This window comes from Dryobates pubescens, chromosome 1 (genome assembly GCF_014839835.1).
Source record: "Dryobates pubescens isolate bDryPub1 chromosome 1, bDryPub1.pri, whole genome shotgun sequence".
Taxonomy (NCBI): domain Eukaryota; kingdom Metazoa; phylum Chordata; class Aves; order Piciformes; family Picidae; genus Dryobates; species Dryobates pubescens.
This window is the reverse complement of record NC_071612.1, coordinates 13,950,813-13,977,721: the sequence shown is the minus strand read 5'-3', so window position 1 is coordinate 13,977,721 and position 26,909 is coordinate 13,950,813. Positions and strand designations below refer to the sequence as shown.

The following is a 26,909-nucleotide window of genomic DNA, read 5'->3' as shown; positions in this document are numbered from 1 at the left end:
CGCCCCCGCCCCGCCCCGCCGACGGAAGGAGGGAGGATGGAAGGCGGGTGGGGGTGATGCTGAAGTTGCACCGCCGCTCCCCGCGGGGCTCTGCGCCCGCTGGCTACGATAGAGCGACCCCGCACAGGGTGCTGAGAGCGGGGGCAGCCGGGGGCAAAGAGGCGCCGCGGCCACAACTTTTTTTCTCTGCCCGCGGGCGCGGAGGGAATCATAGGGGAGGCTCCCCTCCCGCTTCATCCCCTCCCGAGATTGTTTCTGTCTCGGTCCCCTGCTCCGTGTTCCTCCCCCGCGGTGCCGCCGAGTCGAGCCCAGCCGTGCCCGGAGCGGCGGGCGAAGCGGCGGACAAAGGCCCGGTGGGTGCATGCCACGGGCAGCGCCGTCCTCGCCCCCCGCCATCCTCGTCCCCCGGGGCATCTCCTCCCTGTATCCGCCTCCCACCGCTTCTCCCCCCTCCCCCCCCCCCCAAGCCATTTTAACTCGGGCCCGCCCGGGTGGCGGCAACTTCACTCGGAGACGAAACTGGGGCGGGCTCCGCTCCCCTCCGCGTCCCCTCACCCCCAGGGTGAGCCCGGGCCCCGGGGGGTGGATGGGGAGGGACTGGCCTCCTGAGGGGAGGGGCCGCAGCGCGGTCCCCGGAGGCAGGCGGAACACACGCGGGGCTATTTCGACTCGTTGGGAACGTAGGGCGCGGCGGGGCCAGTGCCGTGAGGGAGTGGGGGTACCTCGGCCCCGAGGGGGCGGGCGGGGGTCTCCAGCTGCCGAGAGGAACCCCGAGGACTTCACGGGATTTTTCCTTCTTCTCTCCTATTTCTCCTCCTCTCTCCTCCTCCTTCTTCTCCTCCTCCTCCACCTCCTTCTCCTCCCCCCGCTGCTCCTCCCGCTCCCGCTCCCCTTCCCGCGGCGGGCCGGCGGCCGCAGCAGACGCCGCGCTGCCGTGAGGATGCCGCAGCTGCCGGGGGCCGGGGGTGGTGGGGGGGACCCGGAGCTCTGTGCCACCGACGAGATGATCCCCTTCAAGGACGAAGGGGACCCCCAGAAGGAGAAGATCTTCGCCGAGATCAGCCACCCCGAGGAGGAGGGCGATCTGGCCGACATCAAGTCGTCCCTCGTCAACGAGTCCGAGATCGCCCCCGGCGCCAACGGGCACGAGGTGCGCGGCCGCGGGGGCTCCGCGGGGCAGCGCGGAGCTGCTGCGGGCTGCCGACGAGCTCCGGACGCTGCCGCCGGCGCCGGGAGGGATGGAGGGAGGGAGCGAACTTCGGCCGGGCACCAGGGGAACCCTTGGCTTACGAATTTCCCCTTTAAAAAAAAAAAAAACCAAAACCTAAAAAGCACATCCCGACCGAATTCCTGTTTCCAGAGGGGCGGCGAGCAGCGGGCCCCGATCCCCTCGATGGGATGGGGATGGGGGTGGGGAGGCGGCCCCCTCCGCGCTTCGGTCCAGGACGAAAAAGTTCCTGGAGTCCCCCGACCGTGCGATATTAGACTTCAAGCAGCCGTGAAATTTCCTCCGTAAAATCAGCGGGGTCGGGGCAATAGCCCTAGACTCTTTAAGGGATTTGCATAAAACTGGGAAGAAATTCCCGACAGTACAACAACTTCAGGGCAAATGGGTAACCTGCCCTTTTTTTTTTTTTTTTTTTTTTCCCGGGATTATTTTTTCCTTTTTCCCCCTCCTCCCTGTTGTTTTTGATCTTATTCCTAAAGATCTGCTAATAACGGCAAGCTGATTTTCATTATTGTCTTTGGTATCTTTTTTACAAAGAGTGTTTGGGCTGCCGAAGCTTCAAATATTTCCCGAATAATTGCAGAATTAAGCCTGTTTTGTTAATTGTAAGGCTCTTCTAAGGCTCTTCTGCTCAAGATTAGCTGCAAAGCCAATCGTTATTAACGTTGTTATAAAACGGTCGTTTAGACAAACGCTTCTGGTACAGCTGCCTTCGAAGACTTAAGAGGGAAAAGAAAGATGTTTATCTCTTGCCCTAACTTTTTGTTGTTGTTGTTCCTACGAGAAGCTGTAGGACTGATCGATAAATGAGCATCCTTACAATGACTTCTTTTCTTTCTCTTCTTGCCTGATCGTGGATTCCCTTCGGTCAGGTTTCCAGACAGACTCAAGCACAGGATTCCTACCATGATAAAGGCAGAGAGCACCCCGAGGAAGGTGAGAAGCACCACGGTCCTGGCTTGTGATGTTGTCCCACTGTGAGACTCCACATGGTCCTCAGTCTTCAAACTGGAGCTTGGTCTCTTTTAGAAAACATAAATTTAGTACCTTTTGAGGAAGAGGGGTCCCAGGGTGTTTTCAAAGCATATTTTAGAAGGAGATGAATGTGCAGCACATTTATCTTGGGTGACCAAATGATATTTCATTTGTTTAGAAACTGATAAGTAGGCCAAATGGATCCACACTGAAGAAATAACTATTTTTAGAATATCAGCTTAAACACATCTATCTCTTTACTGATACAGTGCAGCCAAATTGTGTGTGCGTGCATGTGTGTGTTCAGAAACTGTGCTTTTGTACCCACAGCCAATGTCTGTGGCTTAAATCTCCTCTTCCAAATCTAAGCATGAACAGACTTCTTGCTTTTATTTCTTTTTTAACTGTATCAGCTGGTTAATTTTGATTGAGGAGAACAGAGGAAATATCAGAGTTTGTTGAATATGTCTTAGCAAGCTGGACACACGTACCAAGAGCGTGTGCTGTGAAGGATGGGAGATTATATTTAAATGAAATGCTTATCATCATGAACTAAAACAGATCATAAATTCCATATAAAGACAGGCACAGTTCAGTCCTGATGCTTTCCAGGACTCTGTGGCCATCATTCTCCAAACTGGTCATTAAACAGCCATAATGTCCATGTTCCCTGCATTTTGGCAGTAAGCAGAAGGAGGCCAACTCTGTACAGTTTTCAGCCTTGTAGCCTCCTAAAACCTCCCCTTCAATCAGTAACATTGTCAGTGGTCATATAGGCAGGAGACCTGTTCACCATCCTTTGCAGGACCTGCACTGAGATTTTTTTGTTTTCTACAAAATAACCTTCCTCACTTGGCTTCCCTTTTGACTGCAGTGCTGCGTGTATTCAACAGCTTCCCCCTCCAAATCATTAGGATCTCCTTCCAAGTCAGCTCCTGCCCTCTAATCGTTCCCAATGAGTGTGGCCAGAATGAATTGTTTCACTAAAACACAGTGGTTCAGTAAGAGAAGGAAATACTTATATCTAGTTATCACTGCACTGTTCCTCTTTTTCCTAACAAGGATGCTGGAAAGCCATGCTGGCTATACTTCTGAATCCACAAATCCTTAGAGGTGTTTATAAAATGGGGGAAAACTGCTACCTGAGAAATGTGACGTCATAGCTGATGTTTCTGCCTTGCTCTGAACAGAGACTAGCAAAATAAATTGGTTATTCTGAGACCACTCCATATTTTAAGGATAAGCTCCTCACTGAGAGTACTTACTCCTTTAAGAATTAACTCTATTTGGAAAAAAAAAAATAATTATAAATTGTTATTACAAATTGCTGTGGACCACTTTCTGTCAGAGGTAATTTCCATGAGCAAGAAAACGTTTGCATGCAGAACATTTTTATGAATGCACAGTACCTGTTTAAGTGCTCTAAGTTACAAGAAATGAGTGTGTGGGGAATAATGTAATCATTGTTTCCTCTTCCATAGGAAAGCATCCAGACAGTGGCTTATACAGCAAGGGACCATCATACTCTGGTTATTCTGGGTATATCATGATGCCAAATATGAATAACGACCCGTACATGCCTAATGGATCTCTGTCACCACCCATCCCCAGAACAGTGAGTTATCTCTTCCAAAGACGGGTTATGGCAACCTGGGTTTCCTCCTGTTCAGTCTGCAGCGCGTGTTCACATGGGGGCTTTCCTTAGGTAGCTTGAGTTACCACAAAGGTTGAGTTTCTGCTGCTCAGAGCCTCCGTCCGGTGGAGTTTGAGAGCTCTTAAAGGTGTTGGTCTCGATTGTGGTGGAAAAGCGAAGATGAATGTCTGCGGTGGTTGATGTCCTTTGAACAAGGCTGGGGGCTTTGCAAGGGAAGCCTTGGGTTACAACTGTAGGATAATGTATGGCAGAATGATGTAAATGCCTTCTTTGTAGTGACTGGTACAGATATGAATTTTCTGACTTTAACTCTTTGCTGAGGAAAATCAAGGGCTGGAAACAGAACTGATAAAATTGCTTTTCCTTAAGATGAAAAGATTGGATTCCTTTTTTATTATTATTATTATTTTGATTCAGATATGGCATTGCTCTTTTGCTGACTGGTATTTGTTTCTGTTATTAGTTGAACAACATGAAGGCTTTATGTATCTGGCACTATTTGCCTTGAACATACTCTCTATCTTCAGCCACAAATTGTGAAATCATCTTTTAGGAATGAATATCAACCGTGATGCAGTAGTTAGAGCTTTCCTTTACGTTGTGGTGGGCACTGATTCTTCCAGGTTGGTCCATCCTTCTATTTGCATTAGCATAGATGCACTTTTGATGGCTTTTAATGTGCTTTTAATTTTGGATTTCAATTCCCATTTATCTTTCTATACATACAGAGTGATGGGGAGGCAATGTTACAACGAACTGTGAAAATTATATTAGTAGAACCAGAGTGGAGCAGGAAACAAATATGCTTGTAGGCATGCTGCTGAAAAAATGCCACTGCAGCTGTGTGTGCATGTGATAGGAGAAGTTTGATGCTGTTAATTCCCAGAGATAAAGCAGTTTTCCAGCTTACCAGCTCTTAGATATTTACCTGGTGGTCTTTGTCAACAATTGGCATTATTTTGCTTTCTGACATTCTTGGTTTTTCTTCAGGGTTGTGGCTTTTGACTTCAAAACCAAAAGAGGGGGCCTAACCTGTACCTGTTATTTGACAGTAGCGAAGCATGTGAAATCAGTGGATGCTTGGGTTTGGAATGACAAGGTGGTGTGGCACTGGGAAACACATGGATTTGCCCTTTTTGTATGTCACAGTGTTTGAAAGATGTAAAACCTTGTGCAATATATTGCTTTCTATAGTGCTCTTTTTGTGTGTAAATTAGAGTTCAGAGGCCTACATCTGTTTCAAAGGAAGGATGATCACCACAGTCTGTCGATACTTTTTTTTTAAACACCACTGTACAGAAAACTTCAATTTGGATATATTGTGGGGAAAAGGACATAGATTCTTGAGAGGGCACTGAAACTCAAACTTGCCCCTTTGAGGACCAGGAAAATTCCAACCATTTTTTACCTCCTTTTTTCCCATATTACCTTCCTGAGAAAGTCCCTAATGCTGGTTCAAGGCTTTCAACAAAATCCAGTTCAATTATTCACTGAGGATTTTCTTTGCGTGTATGCACTGGGGGGCTGCTGTTCTTCACTGATCTGGCACCAATGCCCCCCCCCCAAATATCGTCTGACCTTCAACCCAGAGATTTTCTACCTGCTCAGGTGCTTGAGGAAGCCTACCTGGGTAGGTTGGAGGGGAGAAGGTTGGGGGGGGGAGGGGGGACCGCATCTACTGTCTCATTGCCAAGCTGCCTGCCCGACATCTAAGGGGCTGATTGTTCCGTGTTGCTCTTGCATGTTAGAGCAGCACCACTATTTCGGTAAAACAGTGCTGGTGCAGGGCCGCAATGTTGACATAAGCCTGGAGTTCTTTCAGTTTAACCACAAGGCTACACGCTTGAGTTATTAAATAATTTTTTTGTTTAATTGAACTATAATCTTTGCTAGTCGCCTAGCTGACAGCTGGGTTTTAATGGGCGCGAGATCAAAACGCTGCGTCCAGGAGATGACACGCTGGCTTGCTTCATGGCTAACCACAGCTCCAGCGCTGCTGCCTCCTCACCTTTGAGGGGTCCCAAACGCCTCCCCGCAGCTTCGCTCCTGCTTCCCTTTCCGGGGGGACCTGCCGTGGCTAGGGGGCAAGGAACGACAGAGATCAGCAAGCTCTGAAAGTGGTGGTCTCCCCCGGGGTGTCAGTCCCCGGCCATTTGTGCGGTGTGTACCTGCGCCCTGCCATTTGCATGACAAAGCCGCTTCTTGTTGATGCATCTGTTGCCTGGAGGTGTTAGGCAGGATTAAAAAGCTACCCTGGGGCGCTGAATCTTTTTTTTTTTCACCTTGGGAGGACTCGGCTGCCTGCAAACTGCCAAAGGGATGCACCCCTGGGGAAACGTGGCCAGAGCTGGGGCAGGGAACAGCTCTAATGGAGGTGGCCTCGGCTGGCTATTCCGGGGCAGGAGGAGCAAAGCTTCCTTGGAATGTGAAAAAAAGTTACTTTCACCAGCACATGCATGGGGGAAACAACAACAACAAAAAAGCTTTTTTTTAAAAAAAAAAGGGCAAGCTCTTGAGGTTTTTCCTTTGTAAAATTAAAAATACAAATCTACAGTCAGACAACATGTTTAATAAGATTTTAAAGAAGGAAACTGAAGAGAAATTTCAGTGCAGCTTATGAGGAGGATTTAAAATCTTCCAAAATCTGCTGTTGTCAGAGTGATCAACACTCATCTCCTTTCTCCCTTTTTTTTTTTTTTTAATGCCTTAATCTTTTTATTTTGCTGGCAACTGATTTTCCTTTTACAAGTTGTGTTTGTAGGAGCAAGAGAGTGTTAATTACAAGTTCAGGTAAAAGCTTCACACTGTGGTAAGGATTCTTATCAGGTATCTGGATAAGTGAAAAAGCAGAGCAGTGGGTTTGGGTGGCTGCAGAAGCAGCACGTGATGGTACTAAAACCACAGTAACACCTGGTGAATGTGCATCCTGTGTGCTTGAGATATCTTTTGATGGTTTCTCAGCATCGTGGGGGTACTGAAGATGGGAGATGGAGACAACTGTTTGTTTTCTAACGTGTATGTGGGTTTTCTTACTTGTTCGTTACCAAGACTAGTTTTGGGTAGCAAACTTTTCTCACCTGTGTGGTGGGAATGTAGGGAAAAAGGAGATGACTGAAGAATAATAATTTCTTTGTGTCTGAAATTAATCCAGAAAATCATTTGGCCTTTGTTCTCCCACTCTCTCAATGAACTAAACTTTCCGTGGGAAGATTGAGGATTCCTGCAACCTTCCTTTTCATTTGTTCTTATCGCTTCTTGGGGTTTGGGTTTATTTCTTCGTGGCTAAACTGTCTGTCTGTGGCAGCTGGAGGTGTTAAATAGGAGGATACAGTCTGTGGCGACTTGCAAAACGGAGTGTATCCATTTGAAAACAATGAGGAATTCTGCTAAGAGAACTTGAACACAAGAAATGTTTATATGCAGCCCCCCACTACCTTACTGAAGTTCAGGATATCCTTTGTGTTCTTCTGCATGGCAAGGAGTATGGGCATAGCTCCTGTCTTGAAGAGCTAACATCTCAGGAGAAATTATGTAGATAATATGGACAGGAGGAAGGATGAGACTAGAAACAGCAGGAATGAGTGCTTACAGGGCCTCAGTAAAAGCGTTTTGTTTCCCTAGCTGCATCTTGCTGTCCCTCTGAAAGCAGGCTGGTTCACTTGTTTGTGGAGAATTTTTGGGACCCCAAGGGGAATGTGCAGGAGCTGCTGAAGGACACAAACTTGATTTTTGATAATGTCTCTTCCTGAGACTTTGATTCTGTGCAGTTGCAGGCACTTTATTGGGAGCCATGGTCCTCTGAAAGCTCCCTGGCCCAATATGAAACGTGCTTTGTAGCAAGCACGCCTCCTGCTCCTGTTTCACCCATCAGAAACTTTTGCACTAGTCCCTAAGGTGGCATCAGGGTGGGATTCTCTGAGGGCTGTGGGCAGCTATGGTCCTGTGGCATGCCCCTTTCTTCCCCCTGAATGCCCAGAACCATGGCTGTGGAAATGGGCTACACAGGCAGCCAAGGGGCTTGAGGAGCCATAGGCTGTTCACCCAGCATTGAGGCTGTGCTGCCTTACCCTGCATGGCTCAGGTCCTCTCAGTGAAGTCCAATGATGCTGGTTAGCTCCTTAAATAACTTTGAAATTGGGTGCAAAGGAGCACAAAGCTTCCCGACTTGCTGGGGTTTACTTGTGTTTGCATGGGGAGGAATTTTAGCACTATTTGCTGAGGGACTTGGTGAGCCGTGTCAAATGCCAGCACCTGGGGAGAAGAAGAGCCTGCTCAGTGCTAATAGAGGGACCTCACTGCTGCAAATGCGTCTGTCAGCTGCTCTGGCTCAAACCTCACAGCTGATCCGTCTAAGATACAAGCCAGGTCTCAGTGAAACACAAATCCAAGCCACGAATGGCTGTGGGACAACTTTTGGTGGGGCTTTCTTTCTGCCTCTCAGCAAAATGAATTTTCCATTTAGAAAAGGAGGCAGAAGTTACTGTGGTGCCTCTGGGTTGGCCTTTGAAGCTTGATGTGGTTGCTCATGATAAGATCCAGGAAGAGTCTTGTGTACGTATGTCCATCACTAGCATGGACTTTGGGCACATACTGATGAAGAAAATAGCCTTCTGCTGCTTTTGCTCCCTTCTCTGTGTGGGGGTGATGCAATTAGCAAATCTGTCTAATTATGAATGGGCAAAAGCAAAAGAAAACATTCTCCTGACTTCTCCAGAGGCAGCAGTTGTGTGTGTGTGGCTTCAGTGGAGGAGTAATCAAAAAACCTCACCCATTACAAGTCATCAAAGTTGAAGCTTTTGTCTATCAACATGTGTGCATACTTATGTCCTGAATCTCCTTTTTTTAAGTATCTATGAGCTGATTCAATATCAGATGTAAATGGTGAAGCTTCCAGAGGTCCCTTCCAATCCCTAACATCCTGTGATCCGGTGGTTTAAAAGCAAAATGTCATTCCTGTTGTTTTGGTGCTGTGCCACCTCTTCTCCAATTTAATCCCAGCCCAGAAAAAATGTTAATAAGAATAGCTTGTTATGGGCTGCAAGTGCCAAGGAGGATATGGCTCAAGAAGAAAGCCTGAAGCTCCACAGGTTCAGGCATCAAAAGGAAAAGACTTTTTTCTAGATACTTGCATCACTGCATGGCTGCAGGCATTGAAAAGCCTGGGTCCTGCAGGCCTGGCTCCTCCCAAGCACTTCACTTCTGTTTATAGTTAGGGAAAACTCCTGATAGGGGAAGGAAATAACCCACACAAAAGCATTTTACTGCTGCTGAAATATTCTGAAGCCTGATCAGGGGCATGTGCTTTTTTTTGCTAGTGGTAAAACACTGTCTCTCAGAAGTAAACAACATACAAGAGCCTGAACACTTTAACATTTTGAGATCTGTGCATCATGTGGTCTGTTGTGGTCTCCCACATTGCTCTTGCATGGAGGGCAACAGATCCAGTGTGTTGCTGGTCTGAGGGGAGTGCTGCTGTGAGGTAGGTGGCCTATGGGTTCTTGACCTGGTATGGAGACAGGCTGCTCTTGGTGTGTACCCTCCCTACTGCTGGGGAGCCATGTGCTGTGATGCTCCAGTTGTGTGTATAAATAGCTCCCATTTACCTGAAACTAACCCCATCCTGGCTAGCAGGATGTATCTCTAAAGAGATTTTGACCATAAGACATGCTTGGTGTGAAGACCATTGTTGTTTGGCCGTTGGGTTTGGTCCCTTTTGCAGGACGCGGAGGGGAAGGCGTTGCAGCTGCTCAGCGTGCTGCTCCTGCCCGGGCTGGTGGGGATTACTGTCTCTGTCACTCTGGCCCTTCATAAGCATTAGCTTCACTTAAGAAAACTGCATTCAGAATAACTTAATCTATCAGCCCAATTGCTTCTATTTTGAGACTTGGATCTCGTGGATATGTTTATTTAGTTTGGGTTTCCCACTTCAAAGGAATCTGTCCTCTCAGCAAGAAAGTGATTGAGCACTTAAATAAAAATGTATTCATTGAATCTTTGGGATTGAGCTAAAAGTGCAGTAGGGAGTTAACGTGTGCACCAACTGTGCTAATCAGCCAGGGATTGCCTCTTCTCCTGAAGGGGAAGAAGAGTGGTCCAAACTGCCTGGGGAGAAGTGGCATGCCCTCCCTTGGCTTCTGCAGGTGGTGCTGCTCACTGATGCTTCAGGTTGAGATGAAGGACCTAGAGTATCTTTACCTGAAATCTTCAAAGACGCCAAATCCCTTGTGTAGAAGAGCATTTTCATGGAGCTGAAAGGTCAATTCGATGTTTGTTTATTTTCTTGAAGTGGCTGTGGGTACAGGTGAAGTTGAGGCATAAAATCAGTAGGATGGGCTTAGCCAGCAAAAATTGCAAGTGTGAGGCTACAAGGTTTTGATTGAGTGTAAAATGACCTGCTTGACTTAAAAAACAAGCATTCTATTGTCACCAGCTCTAATATACAAACCAGAGAATCATTTTGGTGGAATTTATTAGGCAAGCCAGAGAGCAGTTGATAATTCCTAAGGGTTTCAGTACCATAGTACTATAGTTCAAACAGTCCTGCACAAGTCAGTGGACAGGCCTGCTTCACCCAAGCTGGTGCATAGGGGAGAAGATCCTTGAGAGCCTGTGATTTCATGCACATTTGCCACAAAGTACCTTCTGAACATGCTGGTGCTTCAAACTAAGCTGATGGCAGCTCAGCTTATTTCCTTGGCCAACTTGAACAGAGCTCTAGACAGAGGGCTGCAGGGGATGTCCAAAGAAAACCAGTCTGGGGATGGTGTGATTCATGAGGCATGTACAGAGCAAGGGAACATGGGGCTTCTGTCAGGCAGTTTTGTTGACTTGGAGGTTGAGAGTTGTGAGCTTTGAATAGCTATCCCTGCAGGACCTGTATTTCTGGGTTGGGGTCGTGGTGACACTGGCTGCTCAGAGCCAGTACTCTGTCTCAGTAAATGGTTACTTAGCTATTCTACAAGCTCTGTTTCTTCAATTTTTTGCCTCTTTCAGTATTTCAGAATTGCCTCAGAGATTTATCTTTGTGATCGTCTGTTGTCTCCCCACAATTTTGGTTTCTCTTCTTGCCTTGATCTTTCTTCATTCTCCCCAAATCCTGCATTGGCAAGCCTTGTCTAACATTAAAAAAAAAAAAAAAGTATGATGTGGAGGTGGTGATTAAAGGTGTCAACACTTGTCAAATGCAGCCTGGGCCTGGGGAGCAGACCCTGTCCCTGGCCACGTATTAAAATGCAGATGAAGGCAGATGAACCCTGTCCAGTGGTGCAAACGCGTTTACTTTGCTAAAACACCACAATCCAGTGATTTGTTTAGGGTCAGTTGTTTCTCAAGTTAAGCCTCTGCTGTCTCAGGTTTAGGAAGCTGCAATTATGACTGGTAATTGTAGTTTTGGTTATACTCTTATCTCCCCGCCCGTCCGGTACTACCTTCATTGCAGTTTTGTATAACTTCCATGTACCCCCACACTGGCCAAGGCTCCTGCCACTGGCACTTGTTACAACCCACACAGCCATGTCACGAACCAATTCTGCAACATGTCTTTCAAAATCCATCTTTACCAAGTAGCTTCCTTCTCATACTGGAGCCCTCTCCTCAATTTAGAGTTCATGGCATCTTGTTTCACCATGTGGCACATCTTTCAGCCTGCTTTCTTAAACTGAAGAAGCACATTGAATCATAGAATTGCCTGTTTGGAGAAAACCTTAAGATCAAGTCCAACCATAGCCAAACATCTTCATGTACACAACTGTTAGAAAATATCCCTAAGCTCCTCATCTGAACATCTTTTAAACACCTCCAGGAACGGTGACTCCACCAATTCCCTGGGCAGCATGTTCTGGTGCCTGATGACCCTCTTGGTGAAGAAATTTTTCCTAGTATCCATAACAGAAAAGATGAGGTGAAGCAGGAGAATAGCCCTTTGGCGCAGTTCAGGGATCCCTCTGGACTGGGGGAGAGACTGATTTCTCTGCTCAATATCTGCACATGAATGAGCCCCCATGAAGTGTAAAAATTGTCCCTAAGTTCTCTCAAATATAAGTGCACATGGAGGTTCAGCCTCCTGAAGAGCTTTTGGGAGGGAGGTAGGAACAAGCAGGTGGATGATGGTCAGGTGTTGGAGCCAGAGCAGTGGGACAGGCCACAGCATGCCCAAATCCCCTCTGGGCTGCTGGGGATCAACACGGAGAGGAAAACTGAACTCACTGAGCTAGCACTGGGAGAGCTTTGGAGGCTATTGGGGAAATAAGCTGTATGCTGAACACACTAAAATGCATTTAGAAATGCATAAGCAATTAAAATAATTTATCCTGAATAGTGCCCCTAAAGCTTTTTGTGTTGCTGCCCTCTGACACGAGTGTGCTGGGTTGTATTTGTGTCTCTTGTGTGCTGCTCAATTTCCTCCTGTACACAAGTGAAATTCAGCTAGGGAAAAAAATAAGTTTGAACTGAGCATGTTGGATTTGGAGAATTTGTTACTCAAAACTTTCTGTCTCACATGTTATTTCATGTCTTAAGTAGCCCTGCTATAGGGAGAAAAGGAAGCTGTGCTGGATTTAAAAGAAGAGGAAAGAAATAAAACTTTGGAAAGCTTAACTTGTAAGTGTGTGGATTTTTCTGGTTTTGTTCAGAGGTTTTTTTGTTGGGTTTTTTTCCCCCCTCCTTTCTCAGCTATTTTAAGGATATTTTTATAATAACAGTGTGAGATCCTGTTTTAGATGTAAATCTTCAGAAGGAAAACTTGGAATTGGAGAACAGCAAAAAAATGCTAATTTATTAGGCAACTCCCCAGACAGTTTGACAGCACTACTGCAAACATGTTTTATTTTAAAACTAGCATCTACTAAGCTTCTTATCAGAGTGACCTGCAAAAGATGACTTCATACTTTGTAATAAGGAAATACTAAGAGACTCAAGGAGCGCTGGTAAAAATGCTGTTTTGCTTGAAACTTCTTTAATTCAAGGGCCCTCCTGAAACAACTTGTGTAGAAAGCTCTCTCTTTCTTTGAAACTTCAAATCCCTCCTTTTCATTCTTTTTCTTTTCAGGCATGTGTGTACAAATGAGAGTATCACAGGCTAATGGGGCAGAACAATAAATGTTCAGTCAGAACATGTGGTTTAATCAAAGCTAGTTCAGAATCTTCTGTTTGGTGCACAGGCAGACCTTCTAGGGGAAGGAGGTTTTTGAGGGGATTTTGTAGAGCTTCCCTTCCTCTGGATCTAGGACTGCAAGCAAGTACAATCAGTTAAGCAGTTGAGCTCCCTGCCCAAAAAAATGCTCTCCTTCATTAAATGAATCTTTCTGGCCAACATCTACTGGACAAAGTATATGTTCATGTTCAGTCAGCAGAAAAGCCTGTGAGTGGGTCTTGCTTTTCTCTTCTGGGGTGGTGTTTCACAGCCCAGGAGGCCATAGCTCACAAGTGGGCTGACACTTGCCTTTCATTACCTGCATCCCTCCTTTGCTGGCCTTGGTAGGTTCTCCCAGGAGGGCCTGAGATTGGAGCCTAGGCAAGACTGGGACAGAGCTGCCTGTAGTAAGGCAAGTGCCACCAGTAGGTTATAGCTGTTTCAGGGGTGGAGAAAAAGTTTTTGCCTGTGCAATTAAGCATGAAATAGATAAATTCTGTGTATAATTACCCAACGTAGAGTCTAGCATGAAGACATGACCCGTGGAAATTGCAGCGCATCTGTAGCTGCCAACAGATTCCCAGGAGGTATCCTTGGCTCCTACACTGGCATTACAGGGGGTGGGTCGTGTCCTCTGCTTCCCCCAACCCCTCTCCCAGAGGAGAGGTACAGTCTGGGAGGATGCTTCTACAAATGAGGACTCGAGAAAGCAGCATTTTTTTAGAGACTTAGAGGAAAGAGACGGCAAAGATGGGAACAAAATCCACATTCACCAAGCTCACTTCAGGAATACACCTGAACTACAGCTCATTTATGTTTCTTTGGTGGTTGTTGGTTTGTTGTTCTCTTCATGAAAACAATCCAGAAAGTGAAAACTGTCTGTGAGTGGAGGGAGAGAATAAGAGGATTAAAACTAGTGCTGAGAAAGTTGGTGTCATTTCTGGCTGTGTGTCCTACTCAGTCTTTCAATGAAGAGCCAAACCATCCTACTGAAGTTTCTGAGTAAGGGCAAGGAGAGGCTTAAGAAAATCAGTTTAAAAGCTTGTAAAAAAACCCCCAAAACAAAATAAAACAAAAAGCAGCAAGGGGTGCAAGCTGCTGGCCCTCAGCATCATGAGTTGCACTCCCCTACCTTTGTCTCTGTCCCTCTCAGAAATGCAGCACAGAGGCAGTTAGATAACCAGCATGGTCTGGTCCCTTTCCCAGCAAGCTGCCACTGACTCGTGACTCTTGCACATGAAGCACTGGAGAAGGCTGACCTGAGCTTCTCAGCCAGGTCCCCTGGACCTCAGTGTCATTTTGTCATTTACTGTGGGGCTGGGAAGATCTTGCTCAGCAGCTTCTCAGAGCAGCTTTTTGGGACAGCGTCTCGGCAGCAGTGGCATCTGCCTTCATCTTCCAGCTGCAAAGAGCACCCGTTGTGGCCATGCCCGGTGCCTCAGCAGCCTTTGATGGGAAGAGTTGTTTGCAAGGAGATGCCAGCTGGTTTGAAGCTTTTAACTTCTTCCTGGGCGTCCTGAACCGCCTGCTTCTTTAACATGTGCCCAGGCTGTGCTTGCTTAGCTTCCTACATGTGTTTCTTGAGTGGTGTGCCCTGGTGGCATCATCTATCTGGCATTACCTAGGTTATTGGTAGGTTTTATTTTTTTCTTCACAGCTCTGTATCTGCAGCAAATACTTGGTGGCCACTGCTGGTGGCTGCACATGTTCCAGCACCACAGCCAAACCTAAAACTCTGTTGCTGACATGCAGGTTGTCACTTTGCAAGGACCAGGATTTAAGGAACTGGTGAGGTTTGTTGTCAGGTCCCCTAGCTCTCCCTAAAGTGGTGACCAAAAAATTCCTTCATGAGAAGAAGTTGTGCCTCTGCTTGAATGTGAAGAGCCTGTGCAGGTTGTGTGATGGGCTGCACCAGGTGAAAAGCTGTCTGACAGCCTTCGTGTGCCTCTTTTTCAGGCTAAATGGTGTCTCTTACATTTCAGTGAATAACTGCAAAAAAGTAGCAGGCTTTCAAGCAAAAGTATCAAGTGAGTCCTCTGCAGAAGTACACAAAAGTCTGTGGAAGGGAAAATAAGCAGTAATTACAGTAAAACGTACATTTTCATCACAGTAATGGTTTGATGCTGAAAGGCAGGGTTGCAGCATTGTATAGAAGTGACTTCTCCAGCTCTGTTTCTCAACAGTGGTGTTTCGGAGACCTTTGCAGTGCTACACATGTTGCTTGCTCAGTTTCTGGAGGCTGGCATTTGTTTCTGGATACTTGAGACTCCTTGTGGGATAGGCAGAAGTTGAATTAGCTGTCCTACCAACATGGCAGCAGGTACCTCTATTTACAGTGACTGCTCCAGCTCTCTGTGCCTTGCCACTCTTTCCTCAGCATTGCTCTATGAGCATCCCTCTGGTTATCAGAGAAGACACCAGAGCCACAAAGAATTAGTCCTGATTTAAGAAAGCAGGCTGCGAGAGGAAGCTGTAAATTTGCTGGGGATGACAGGAGAATAGAAGTGGGGGAGGAATACCCCAAACTCTTGGATAATTACAGAAATACTTCTGTCTTAACACTACTAAAAACACTACATGTTTTTCCATCTTACTAAAGAGGCTGCTACATTTATTGCTAGTTTCAGCCTCAGTGTGGTTAGTGTGTGTTAAGGAACAGTCAAAGTAAAAACGAGACAGTTTTCCAGCCTTGAAATAACAGACATAAGCTCTGTGTCCACAGCAAGGGAGTGTAGATCCCTTTTCTGTTGTCCTTGAGTCGGGGATTTAATGAATACAGGGAAGAAAGGAGTGTTGGAGCAGTAGAAGAAAAATGACACAGATAGAGGAAATTATTTTTATTGCTAATACATGGGGGCTCATAATGTTTAATTCTTTACAGCTTATAATGTTTAATTCTTCACAGCTTATGCTTTATTTGCACATTCTTTCTTCCTCACCACTCTGCGCACTGTAGTGGCAGCTACCACATTTCAGAATTACTGCTTTTAAAAGCTCCTATTCAGTGGGTTTAGCATGAATAAAAATATTTGTGGAAGCAGCAACAGTGCTCAGACTGGTCAGCGAACAGACATGGAGTGGTTCAGCTGCTTGCACCTTTCTGGGCTCTTGCTTTTTACATCTTCCTTATCTCCCCTCCTTTGCACTGATAAGTTTTCAAAGTTCCCTGGAAATATTTTTTTCAGGGCAGTGTAGATGCACATTTAATCAAAGTTCAAGACAGTCTTTCTCAGTAGAGATTTACTTTTGTTTTCACTAGCGAAGCCAGATGAGGAGAGAGAAAGCGCGTGGGAGCATTTGATGCCCCTACAAACAGTGTTGTGGCAAGAGTAGTTTTAAGGCAGCCTAAGAGTTGTTTATACGACTGGAGGAGAGGGAGTCTTAGAAGAGGCTTTGTGGTATTTTACACATTTAGGTCATTCTTTATCTTTTTAGATAACTAATGGGGATTTAGTGTTCGTTTTCCATGTGCTGTGTGTCTGGTTTAGGGTAAGTACACGGCTGTCAGCTGGCCACGGGGAGCTGCAGAGGGGAGGTGACGGTGTGGGCATCTGCATTATTTTGCCTTGCATCAGGTGCTAAAAGTCACTAAATGTACCGTGAGTCACAATATTTTTTCTCAATTTGACTCGCTTGCCCAGTCATATTTTTACTTCAGCCTTTGGGCTTGAAAAAGCATGTGCATAATCAGTTCATTTTGTGTGGTCTAGGCTATAAAAATGCCCCCTCTGTTCTTTCCATATGAAAAATGTGGTTTTAATTTTGGAGAACTTATATAATTTTCTGTGCTTTCTTTTGTATCTCAGATTAAAAACAAATGCTCCCTTCCCCTAACTTTGCATGTTCCAATTACAGAGTTGTGAAAATAAGTCATCCTTCAGCTTTTGTTACTTTAAAACAGCTATCGGTGATGTCAGAGTCAATACTAAAAGCATTAAGAATGCTGGCAGAATGTAATGCAGCTGCAATCCAACATGATGTTGGAAATGGGGTTGAGAGCATAAAGGCTTTCCATATTCCCAGGGCGCACAACTGCTCGCGGCCTTGGCTTTGATCTCTTCAAAGGCTGCTGCCTCCTCCTAGATGGAGAGACTTGGCTGCCACTCGCTCGCATTGAAAAAAGGCAGAGGTCTCTATTCAGGCAGAAATCAATCACTGTGCAGAAACAATTATGTGTAATTCAACCATCATGAAAACAGGGTGAGATTATGGGTTTGTTACCTGAGTGACTGCGTGGAGATGGGGTGCAGCGGACGCGGGAGTCCTGCTGACATGCCACATCTTGATGACAATTATAGACACATGAATGATGTGGTGAGCGGGGGGCGGCGAGATGACAAATGCTGGTCACGCTGTCCAGCAGAGCAGAAAATGAGGTTACAATTGGGAGATAATGTTTGCATATGTAACCATATTTCAGCAAGCTGGGCAACTTCGGGGAATAGCGGGGACGGGCGGTTAGTAAACAAAGTCGGTGTGTGCCATGGCTATCAGCTTTCCGCGGCACAGAGCCGCCTGTGCGCAGTGACAAACCTGACTGCTGCGTCCACAAGAGCTGCTTGTTTAAAACAGCCCGGCGGCGTTTTCTTGGCGGGGAGGGAGGAATTGCCTGGAAAAAGGAGAAATCTCCTGAGTGCAGCCCTCCGAAGGCAGGGGAAGCAAACAAAAATCCTCCTCCATCCCTCTGTGTCTCGGGACAGGCTGGTATTAGCATGGCAATGAGAGATGGCTGTTTACGAACGGCAGTGCCGAGCACGTCTCACGGCTCCTGCTTTCCCCTCCCAGAGGGGATTTAGGCCAGCCTGATGGCAGCGCATCTCCGAGAGAGCATTTTTAGATTTGCATGGTAACATTTTGGCTGCAGTAGGCTGTTGGTAGTGTGACGTGATGCTCAAAATATCTTCTGGTGTATAATGGCCTCCTTTAATTAGGAACTTTTTCCCCCCTTTTTTTTTCTTTTCTTTCCCTGAGCGGTGAGCAATAGCTGACTGTCTTTAAAAAGAGTACTGGCATGTGTAGTATCTGCCATGAGAATATTTATTTAAAGTGTTATTGCCTGTAAAGTCTTAAAATAGTTTTTCTCCCCAAAAAGGCAAAATAAAACACAGATGACTGATTATAAAATAGTATTCCCGCTCAGTTTGGTACACAGGATGAGCTTTACCTTTTATACTGCTCAGGCTTAGACATCAGAGGCGCAAGAAGCTGCTTTGAGTTACAGATCTTCAAACAATAAGTCAAAACAAAAAAATCAATCCCTCCAGTCCCTGGGTGCAGTTAGCTAAAGATAAAAGAGAAAAATAAAGTTATGCTAAAGCAGATAGAGGAAAGGAACAGATATGCCAAGGAAACACAGAGGACAAGTGCAGAGTTGAAGTGGGCCTAGTGTGAGCCAACATCAATGAATTTTTATCTTATCAAAAAGTTTTAGAGTTGCAAATTCTTTTCAAACTGGATCCACTCTGCTGCGGGGCTGCCTGAAGCGTTGTCTTCAATAAAAGTTGCTTCTCCCCACCCTCTGCATACCTCCCTCTCACTCCTAAATGTAATCACACATATAGGGATTAGGCTGCACCTCACTCAACGTACGAAACTTCACTGCAGGCTTTTAACAGTAAATTAAGGACTAATAATCTCTTGTTCCTATTACAAATAGGAACTGAGATATTGAAAAATGTATAATCTCAAAACAAGTGAAACCATTTTTTTCTGGGGATATTTCCTCTCCCCCCTCCCTGCTTTGTCTCCCAATAAATTTAAATAGCAAATTAATTTTTAAAGAGATTTTTTTAAAAGGGGGATGTTTTTTAACCCTTTTTCACAGCTGATTGGTGACATTTTTAATGCAAGTTAACAGTCTTGTTTGAATCAAGCATGTGGTTTAAACCTTAACCAGCAAAGCAGAGATCATTGCACCCCAAAGCTGTGATACGCAAGCTAAACCCCTCTGTGTGCCCCTCCAGGACTGGAATCTCAGGGTGCAGTTAAACCAAAAAAGCTTTCTTAGGAAAGAGGTCTGTTGGCTTCAAGCTGCTTCTGTTTGTTGCATCTTGAAAAGTGTTTATATTAGGGGCCAGCACACATGGCTGAGTCCCACTGGGAGGACCTCCAGGCATCTCTTCACATATCTGGCTCAGGATAGCTTGTGGTGCTACCTGCCCATGGGCATGTGAGAAACAGAGAGAAGTAATGCTTCAGGTAATAGTAACTCAAATAGCAGAAAACACACTTATCCAACCAAAAGTTGGGATGTGGATTGTGAGGTTTGTGCAAAAATACCTGAAAATGCACTAATTTTCAAAGGATTTGGGAAAATCGAGTTGATGCAGAACTTCAGTCCAGTAGCTGATGTCTCAAGGGTTTTTCTCATCTCCAGTGCATCTTAATATCCATTTCACAGATGGGACAAGAGAGCAGAAGAGGAAGAATAAAGGGTTCAGGATATGCAGACACAAGTAAGTTGAGGCAAGAGTATTGGTGTTAGAACTTGCTCTTCACTAAGAATTTAAGGAGGCGATTTCAGACAGCTGCCTGATAACCTGGGGCTGGCTCTTCTCTCTTCAGGCTGGCAAACTGCTGCCTTTGCTGTTTGGAGGAAAACTTAAATCACACTTTTTTATGTAAACAATTGCAGAGTTGTTCATGGGATTACAAACTGAATGCAAAAAGGGTTAGTGAGGATAGATTTTATTACAAGATATGGAAGATGTGGCTCACAGTGTGCAAAAAATTACATCTCCGGTCTCTCGTTCTGATAAAGTAGAAGTTACTGTAGGTAAGTCTACTCAGAAGAAATGTTAAGCCAGTTATTGCTTTAAAATAACCATAAAAACCTGCAGCTGGATAATTATTCCCATTCATCTCTGAGTAGATTGCATCTTCAAGATAATATTTTTTTAATTGCTTTAATAGTTCTCCTTACAGTTGTCTTTGAAGTGAAGAGCATCATGGCATGATATCTCTCGTCAGAAGACGCTGTGCAAGGGGCCAAGCTGTGGCTGGAGGCTGCCCAGCTACAGCTGGGTGTTTCTGGAACCACTTCTGTCCTTTGCCAGTCTGAGTTTCCTCCAGTCTAAGCTGCAGGTGAAGTTGTTGTCAGCAGTAATTGTCAGTCTGTAGAAAGAAACATTTTGTTTTGCAGAGGCAAAAGCGGATCCGGGGCTTGACACTCAAAAATCCGGTGTATAGGATCTGCTGCTTACCGACTGGTGTGGCTTTGCAAAAAAATCAGTGGGAAGAAGACAGTAGCTCTTGGGACAGCTGATGCAGGGCAAAGATTACTGTGAAACAGAGGGGCATGTGAGGCATGTGGTGCTTTGTGATCTTTACTGTGTCCTTCCTGAAGGATGCTAAGCACAAGCTGCAAAATATGTTGATCTGAAATCAGGATAAACTATGAGACTTACAGGGCTTAAACAACTCAATCTGAAATGGAAAGTGCCTTAACTGAACTTAGAGAGCATTTTGCTTTCTGTGTGTTTGTTTGAAGAATGTATTATTGAATGGAAACAGAGGAGGGAGCAGAGGTGAACAGCAGCTGCAGTGCTCTGCCTGGCCTCTCTGCCCCTCCTGCCCCAGGAAGGCAAGCCTGCACCTAGTCGCCTTGGGAAGCATCAGCCATCTCCCTTTCCCATTTCAAACATGTTGATTAAAGTACTAGAGATAAATGTGTTGAATAGGCCTGTTCCTCTCAGCGTGGGGCTTTTCTTTCTTTTTGTCTCTTTTTTTGATCTGGCCTGGCTGAACACCCCAGCAATAGCAGCTAATTGATTTAGCCTATGTCAGCTTGCTGCAGTACAGAGACTCAGTTATTTTAGCTCTTGCAGTACAGCATGCAGGGAACAAAACCAGACACTGCATCAGGCTGGGATGGAGCAGGGACTAAATGCAAAGCAAGGGTGCGATGTGGAGGTGTTTGATGAGGAGCTGGTGCATCCATCCTGTGGACTTCAGGGAGCCCCCAGAGAGCTGGAGCTTGTGGGTTGGCAGGCCAGGGGCCATTTCTTAAAGCTGTCCTGCTTAGCCTCTGAAATAAATACCCATTTGTGGTCTCTTAGTAGGGAGGGCCTGGTCTAGCAATGCCAGGATAAGTTTCTTGCCAGCAATGTTCATAGTTTGGGGCAGCATTTAACATTGACTAATTGCCGTCAGCTTGCAAAACCAACAGACAACCTGGAGGTATAAATGGTTTGTTAGGTGGCCGTGATACACAACCAGTGTCTCTCCAGGACAGGTACTGAGCTGGGTCCTCCTGCAGGTGATACAGGCTCTGGGGGCTACTCACTGGCACAAGTAGGCATTTCTGGTTGTGAGAGGGGCAGAACCCTCCTGTGATGGGAATGGGAGCATCCAGTCGTGCATGAGGAAAGGCTCAGAAATGTGAAGTCACTTGTGGCCACAGAAGTGAGGAATGACCACCCTGATCTCCTGATAAGCCTGTCTCTGCCCGGAGGTTGCTTTGGCAGCAAGGAGTCCATTATGGACGCTCTGGCTCAAAGATCTGTCCTGTTCAACTTCTGTCCTGCTGGAGCCAAGCCTTAAATAACAGGCAGATGTTTGCAGAGCCTGCACTACAGAAACCAGACCAGTCAGAACTTGACTGCTCGGCAGCAATGCGCATCTCTGCAGAAGAGTGGCGGCTTCGTTTTTTTTGGCTGGAGGCACAGACAAATTTGTGTGTGCAAGGCAGTGGCCTGTGTGGGGTGACGAGGGCCAAGCTGTGCCATACCCATCCCTTGGGGCACATGGGCTGTCCCACAGGGTAGCACTGCCCTGGTGGTACATCCTCTGCTGTGATGGAAGGGTTTGGCTCCTTCCCACCCGCTGGGCCTCGCCCCACGGCTCCTGCCCCAAGAGAGCGGCGGGTGTTGTGGCAATTAGGAGGTTGCCTTCACAGCAATTAGGAGGTTGCTGGTGGGGCTGTGCAGCTGCTGATTTGCATGTCTGCCTACATCGGGCAACTTTCATGTCACTCAGCTTTCTTCCCTGGGGCCACCAGCACACAGCCGTCTCCCACTAGCTCCTTCCCACGCCCCGACGGGCGCTACCCGGCATGCGTGTGACGTGACTTCTGCCTCCGGTGCCCTGAATTGGTGGGTCTGGCTCGGCAGGGTGGCTCAGCAGCACATGATGGGTTGCAAACCTGTGGCTGCCTTGCAGGGTTTTGTTTTTCTTTGTCCTGGCTGGTAGTTGTGGGGAGCACTGCTTCATTGTCAGTGCTTGCCCAGGGTCACCTGCAGGAGTGCTTCAGTGTCAAAAGTCAGCCTTAGGTCTCGTTGTTGGAAATTTACTTTATTTTTACTTTTCCTGCTTTTGTAACCAACCTGACCCCCCCAGCCATTCATGTTGCCCTCTCTTCCAGAGGAGGTGTCAGTGTGTCAGGAGAAAGGCTATCTTCTGCTCTCCTGTGGCAGCCTCATCAGCTGGACCTGGAGAAGTATTGAATTAGCTTTATTATGCTGCTGATTTGAAGTCATTACTGGTGTAAGCCGATGCAGTTCCATTATTGTTGATGGGATTGGGGCTCTTCATGACACAGGTGAATTGGACTCAATTAACTGAAGCCATGGTCTTAATTAGAAGCTCAGCATTCAGTGGCTCCTCTTGGGCATTGGAGGTGGGACACCACCCACCTTGCCTTGCTGCCCCACAAGGCTCTGTGAGTCACAGGGAAGGTGCCAATCCATCCCATGCAGCATGCACGGGGACTGTGTGGTATCCTCTTCTTGGGATATGCATCCCCTCAGTCTTGCTCTAGGGGAGAGGAAACCCAGCATGAGATGTACAAAGGGCAAACTTACCCCTCTGGGCTTGCTGATGTGCAGCCTATGTCACATCAGCTCTGGATTTGTCTCCATAGACTAAGTGGGCTGACAGTGGACAGGTGTTACACTTGGGAGATGGTTAGTCAAGGGTTTGTACTGATGCTTGGCTTGACAAGTTAAGTGGGACATTTTGTGTTTTCACTAGCCAACAAATTTTCAGTGTCCCATATGAGATATTATTTCCTTTCCCAGGCACCTAGATGAAGCCACATTCTATGCTTTATGAAGGACACAGAATCACAGAATCAATAAGGTTGGAAAATACCTCAGAGATCATCAAGTCCAACCTATTACTGAATACCTAACACCTCATGACTAACTAAACCATGGCTTCAAGTGCCATGTCCAATCCTTTTTTGAACACCTCCAGGGACGGTGACTCCACCACCTCCCTGGGCGCTTATCACACTTTGGTAGAAAAACAGTGGCACGGGGAAGGCAAGCATCCAGTTGTGGGTCAGGCCAGCAGTGCAGCTCTCAGGGCCAACCTCTTGCCTCCCACTTGGCTGTGCTGGAGCAGGGACCACTACCCTGTGAACTTGCAAGTGGTCTCCTGCAGCCTGTCTTCACCTTTCCCTAGGAAAATGAAGCTCTCCAGAGGGAAGCTCATGCTGGATGCCAATATGTATCACTGCAGGAGGGCTGGCATGCGGGAGTGTCCTGAGGGCATGCCCGGCTGCCCTGCCCCTGCTGCTGGAGGGGAGAATGTCCCTTCCGAAAGTGTGCACCCCCCTGCTAAATACGGCATCAGTGCAGGCTCTATTTTTAGTGTGCGTTCGAAGCGCACTTTTCAGCAGGAGCCCTGCAGGATTTCGGCAGCAGAGCCTGCAGCTGGGTTTCCCAGGAGGTTGTGTCCTTTCCTGGTGAGGAAGGATGTGCCAGGGATGGAGAGCTCACGCGGCGCTTGCTGGTGGCCCCATGTGCCATGTGCTTGCCCAGCCAGCTGCTGTAAAACAGGCGGTGTGGCAGCTGATATTTGCCTTCTGCTAGTTAAGAGCTCCTTCTTCTACCTGGCTCCTGGGGTTTTTTTGTCTTTCCCTTTCAAAAGCCGGTAGGAGCATAGACTCTTGGAGACCCCTTCCTGCTGCTCAGGTGTTTGGCCAGTGTGCTCTGAAGTTATGAGGTACCAAGCCATAAACACGGGTAAAGGTTGGTTTAGCCTGCAACCTAAAGTAAATCCCTTTCTCATCACACGCCCTCTTCAAGTTAGGATTTGGTGCCATTGCTGTTGAACCTCATTGCGAGTCTAGTTGCAGACTGGCACTCACTCTGGACTGTGAGAAGGGAGTGAGAAGACAAAGACCTGGGCAGCAGTGTAAGGCTCAGCATGCCATGATTTTGGCTTGTTGTGTGGGACTGAGCTGTTTTGAGCTGTTGCTGTAGCTGCTTACTCAGCTGGTTATACCGGAGGCCCCAGCCTTCCTTGTGCCAAGCTGGAGTTTGCACCCACTGGCAGCCTGGGGACAACCATCCCTCCCTGCTCCATGGCTGTTTGGGAAAGGTTGGTATTTCTGGTAGCCATTCAGAAAGGACTCTGTGGTTCCCAAATAAGTCTGAGTGCAAGATAATGATGGAAGACTCATGCTTAGTGCCTCTGAGTTTGTGATCTGCAAAATATACTTGTAACTGCACATGCTGGCCATGTTGTCCTGCATATGGCCAGTGCCTGGGTGAGCAAGGGAGAGAAAGGTGCTGCTATTTTTGTTTCAGCAGTGGTTTATGACAGTTGTTTCATTGCCTAGATAGCTTACAGTGGGTGGCATTCACATCAGAGGCTACCCCACACCTGAAAAACAGAAAACAAACAAAAGCTGAGATAAGCAGTACTTTAAGGAAGATCAAAAACTCGTCTGCGTGTTTCTTCTTCTTGGGGGAACCTAGGGTCCTACTGACAGATCAAATACAGCTTTATGTATGCATACACAGGGCTCTCCATGTCCCCCTTGTTCCCCTCTAGAAGTAGCAAATGAGGAGTATTAGTGAGAGGATGTGACAGGTTTGGTGTGAATCAATCACCCTATCAACACACCAAAAAGCTGTTCTCTGCAAAGGTTGTTTTCATCCCGATGGAGATAGTCGAACGTTGCCTCATGGTGTTGCTGGGACAGTGTCGTACATGGTGGGGGACAGTAAGCCATCTGCTTTTCAGGTGATGATCACACAATACACAGTTCTTGTTTCTTTATTTCCCTAGCAAAGTTGCAGCAGCGTGCATTGTTACTTTCTACACCGGCTTTATTCTTATTTCAGCTCAGCTTTACTAGAGCAAGCCTTGCTTGTGCTCAGCATACCACGTACCTATCCGTGTATTTCCAGTCCTGTTACCTCAGATGGGTTGAAACCTGATGGCCAAATGAAAAGTGTTTTCCTGCTGGAGGTTTATGTGCATCTTCATTTCACTTGCATAACTTGCATATGTAGGGGCTACTCTCTGCTGCTGTTGCTATGCAAGAAGTCAGCCTCTAAACTTAGCTCTGAACCGAGCCACCTTCCCCGGAAGATGCATAGCACTTCTTTTCACCATCATTGCTGACAGGCTGGCTGTATTTAATTCTCATCAAAGATGTGCTCTTCAGTGCCTGTGGTAGAGTTTTACCCTCTTTGTCCCTTGCGCCCTGGCTGTTCTGCCACAGCAGCATGAGTGGTGCCAGGCTGTGCCCAGTGCAGGCAGCAGGGCTGGTGAATGACTGGTGGAAACTGGTGTTTGGAAGGGCACAGAGCTGACTCTCCTCCGATCTAAGCAAAATCTTGTGCCAGCTGGTTAATGGGGAGAGATTAATGACTGCCTTGGAAGCCAGTTTTCCAGCATACTGGCTGGAGGGCAAGCATCATGATAGTTGTAGCAGCTGGTTTGGAGAGGAGGGAAATGAGGGGAAGATAAAATTGCATGCCCAGAATGCCAGGGTAGCCTGTGTCCATGCTTTGATGTCTTCTCCCTCCACACCCTCCTGTGGGTTAAAAATGAAACTAGACTGCATTTATAATGGGTGTGTGAATATCTGTATTTAGCTCCAGTGAGCAAACTCCTGGACTGGGTCCTTGTATGTGGAGAGATATAGTTCAGCCAAATGCAGGAATGGGTATTTTCTGTGCCCTCATTGTGGAGACAGATGGGGACACACACACACATCATCTCAGCAATTCAGTCATTGTGGCCTAACAAATTCTGACATGTGTTGTACATGCTGGGTTCTGAAAGGGAATAAAAGGAAATTAAACATCCTGAAGTGTGTAGGTCAGAGCACAGGTTCCCCCTGCCCCACTGCTTTGGGATGAGGGCTGTGGGGAGAGGGCCCTGTTTGGATCTGTGGTCTGGACACATGGACGCTGTGCAACAAACAAATGTAGCTGCAGATCAGCCTTGAAATCTATAGAATCAGTCTGCACAACTGGAGAAGCAAGACTGAGCATCCTTCCCACAGTGCCCATCAGAGAGGGCAGGAACTGTTCCCACACCCTCAGAAAGGCCAAGGTGAAAGATGGTGACAAGGTTCCTCCGAAGTGACAGGTGGGGTGCCTGTGTGAAGGCAAGCAGCTCAGAGGAATTCAGTTTCCCTCCTATTACTGTGCAACACTTCTGCATCCACTTCTGCACAGCACGCTTTAATCAGCAGCCCTCCCCCCTTGGCCCCCAGGCCTCAAAATTCCACAAAACCCAATTAACAGAGATGAGAGAGCTCTACCATGTATACATATGAAATTTCAGAAGGCTGAAAAAGAGACTCTTAATACCATAAAGCCTGCCCTAAAGTAAAATTTGCATCTGAAATCTACATAGTTAACCCCGTGAGGAAGACAGCATAGCTGAGCACAACTTTTTTCCCCCCAGAGGGGTAACTTATCCAGGTCTGCTCGGTTTGGCATCAGCCTGCCTGCAGCTGAGGAGTGCTGCAGAGAGAGCCCCACGCCTTGTGTACAGCCTGCGGAGAGCACTGAGGAATCGTGGCTCCAACTTGAGAGACTGGACTGCAGTGGCCTGAGCAAAACAAAACAAAAAGCAACCCCAGCCTGAGAAGCTCAGATGAACTTCTCTAGGTTGGTGAACAAAAGCAGGCTGAGTGGACAGAGCGCTTGCATAGCCTCATTGAAGGAAGTATT

General features: G+C 46.8%; 1 protein-coding gene across 4 annotated transcripts in view; it reads left to right on the top strand.

The window, feature by feature from the left end:
* Positions 1-717: 717 nt before the first annotated feature.
* The window catches only part of LEF1 (lymphoid enhancer binding factor 1), a 70,960-nt gene continuing 44,768 nt past the window's right edge, over positions 718-26,909 (top strand). For all 4 annotated transcript variants that reach the window (XM_054161706.1, XM_054161713.1, XM_054161692.1 and 1 more), the window contains exons 1-3: positions 718-1,150; positions 2,101-2,164; positions 3,685-3,818. In XM_054161706.1, coding sequence (XP_054017681.1) covers positions 941-1,150; positions 2,101-2,164; positions 3,685-3,818 — 408 coding nt within the window. In that variant the 5' untranslated portion in view covers positions 718-940. The remainder of the gene's footprint in view (positions 1,151-2,100; positions 2,165-3,684; positions 3,819-26,909) is intronic.